General features: G+C 37.8%; 1 protein-coding gene across 1 annotated transcript in view; it reads left to right on the top strand.

Moving 5' to 3' along the window:
- Positions 1–569: 569 nt before the first annotated feature.
- The window catches only part of fgf24 (fibroblast growth factor 24), a 19959-nt gene continuing 18142 nt past the window's right edge, over positions 570–2386 (top strand). The window contains exons 1-2 of the mRNA XM_073820593.1: positions 570–1180; positions 1379–1415. Coding sequence (XP_073676694.1) covers positions 1149–1180; positions 1379–1415 — 69 coding nt within the window. The 5' untranslated portion in view covers positions 570–1148. The remainder of the gene's footprint in view (positions 1181–1378; positions 1416–2386) is intronic.

Genomic DNA, 2386 nt, shown 5'->3' with positions numbered 1-2386 from the left:
CTCCCTTTTTATCATCTTTTATCATCCTTATTTGTCTTTGATTCAAGTATTAATTTATTATTAATTACTATAACGATTTTATTTAAGCTATTTTAATCAACACAGTTAAAAAGTAAGAATATTGTTTATTTAATCATTTATTAAACCTTGTCTCATAATAGGCCTATATTAAAAACATTATTATGCATTTAAACTTTTTTTTTTTTTTAAGTGAGCGTAACGCCTCTTTCTCTTTACCCCATCAGATGAGAATTTGGTTATCTCAACACCGCGTGTCTGGTTTTGCTCAACTGAAATGCACCTGTTTACGAGTTCGTATGTGAAATCCGTAAGGAATTCTCCCAGATTCGCATCGAATCGACGAAAGAGTTTAAGAAACTGCGAGGAGTGCGAAGGAAACTGTGCTCAGACAGAGGAAAGGCGAATTCCGCGCACCGATGGACTCTCTCAGATCACCCTATCAGGTGCAAAACCACTGACAGGTTTCCACCCACCACCAACCCAAAACCCCTCAGTGCGCTCCAGCCCTCCTCGGCACACATACAGACAGTCCCGTACCATCACCCAGCGCTCTTCCAGGATTTGCCACGGGTCTGTGCGCCTTTTATGTACAAGCGACTTGGATAACAGTGAAGCAACAACTAAAGAAGAGACTTGTAGCCGTAACTCATCTATCCTGACAGCTCGGACTTGTTGGGAAAGTTTTCCCTCTCCAGACAATGGACACGGGAAGCTTGGAATGATCCGCGTAAGGTGTGCGCTTTCAGGTGACTTCGACAGGTACGAACGGGATTTATCTTTTTATCTCGCACACTGGATGAAGAGCGAGCACTGAAGGTCCCGGGTTGTTCACCGAGGAGGAGACACCCCGCTTCAGCCTTTTCTTACCGATTCAATCTTTGCGCGCTTTGGCGAGACCGCGGAGGAGCGGGGACACCAAGGGGAAGGCAGTGATTTGCGTTTGTTCAGCTCTTTTTCAAGCTAGAAACAGCCTCATGCTGCTTCCAGCGGCACATTTACACTTGCTTCATCGCTCTTTTCCTTGGGATTGCACCTCTCCTCCGGGATTTTGTGTGTGAGACAGTGGCGGGGCTCCGCGCGGCACTTACTGGAGCGGCAAACGCTGGAAACAGGTGTATTTGACCAAGATGTCTGTTCTGCCGTCAAGGTTCATCTACGTGTAAGGAATACTCTTAATAATCTTTTTGATTCACGTTGAGTTCGTACATTCTTGCCAATAGAAGTCGCTCAAAGCCAGGTTTAAGATGAACTGCTACATTTTTATCTGGTGTAATTGCTTGTGATTCACCCCTCCTTACTTCCCTTCTGTCTCTCCCTCTCATTCTCTCTCTCCCTCTCTCTCTCCTTCTCTTTCCAGGTGTTTACATTTTCTGGTCCTCTACTTCCAGTTGCAGGTAAGTCTGGCTGTTTCACTGTCGTCATGAATCTGGATTAAGGCAGGGATTATGAGGATGTGCCGCCGGTGCGCAAACACAAAGCTTGTTTAATTTGTTGTCTTAAGGTTTTTGAAAACAGAGGCATGGGAAATCTACACCCCAGAGGCTGTAAATTAAAAAGAGTCTTTGGATTTGTTGGTGGTCTTGCCAGAGGAATTGAATTTCTTTTTCTGCGAAAGTCTGGGGTTTCCTTTTGTGCTTTTTTTCGGTTTGACCATGAATCTAGTAATTCATAACGAGTTATAATTATTTCCGTTTAGAACAGTTAGTAAACTCATGTTTTGACTGATTTAACGCTGAATACTAAAATAGGCAAATTTTGTATTTAAAGTTACTGAACTCAGTGACCTTTTAGTGGAAAGAATATAGTTTTTTTTTTCGTGTGTAGGTAAGATTTATTTCTAGGAAGATGAACATAAATAAACTTATTACACACACACACACACACACACACACACACACACACACACACACACACACACACATATGTATTTGGATTAACTTGGCTAAAAACCCACAAAAATGAAAAAACAAAAACATTTACACACATTATATATGTTAAGCAATATGTGTTATTATATATATATATATATATATATATATATATATATATATATATATATATATATATATATAACATATTATATTATATATTGTACATATATATAATATACCATATATTATATTTAATAATATATGATATATACTACATCCCAGATAATTGGATTTATTGGGGGTCTTGCCAGAACAATATGTCTTTCTCTTTTTTATAAAAGTACATATCTATCTATCTATCTATCTATCTATCTATCTATCTATCTATCTATCTATCTATATCTATATATATATATATATATATATATATATATATATATATATATATATATATATATATATATATATATATATATATACATACATACATATAT

Source organism: Garra rufa, chromosome 16, assembly GCF_049309525.1.
Source record: "Garra rufa chromosome 16, GarRuf1.0, whole genome shotgun sequence".
Lineage (NCBI taxonomy): Eukaryota > Metazoa > Chordata > Actinopteri > Cypriniformes > Cyprinidae > Garra > Garra rufa.
This window is presented reverse-complemented; position numbering and strand designations above follow the sequence as displayed.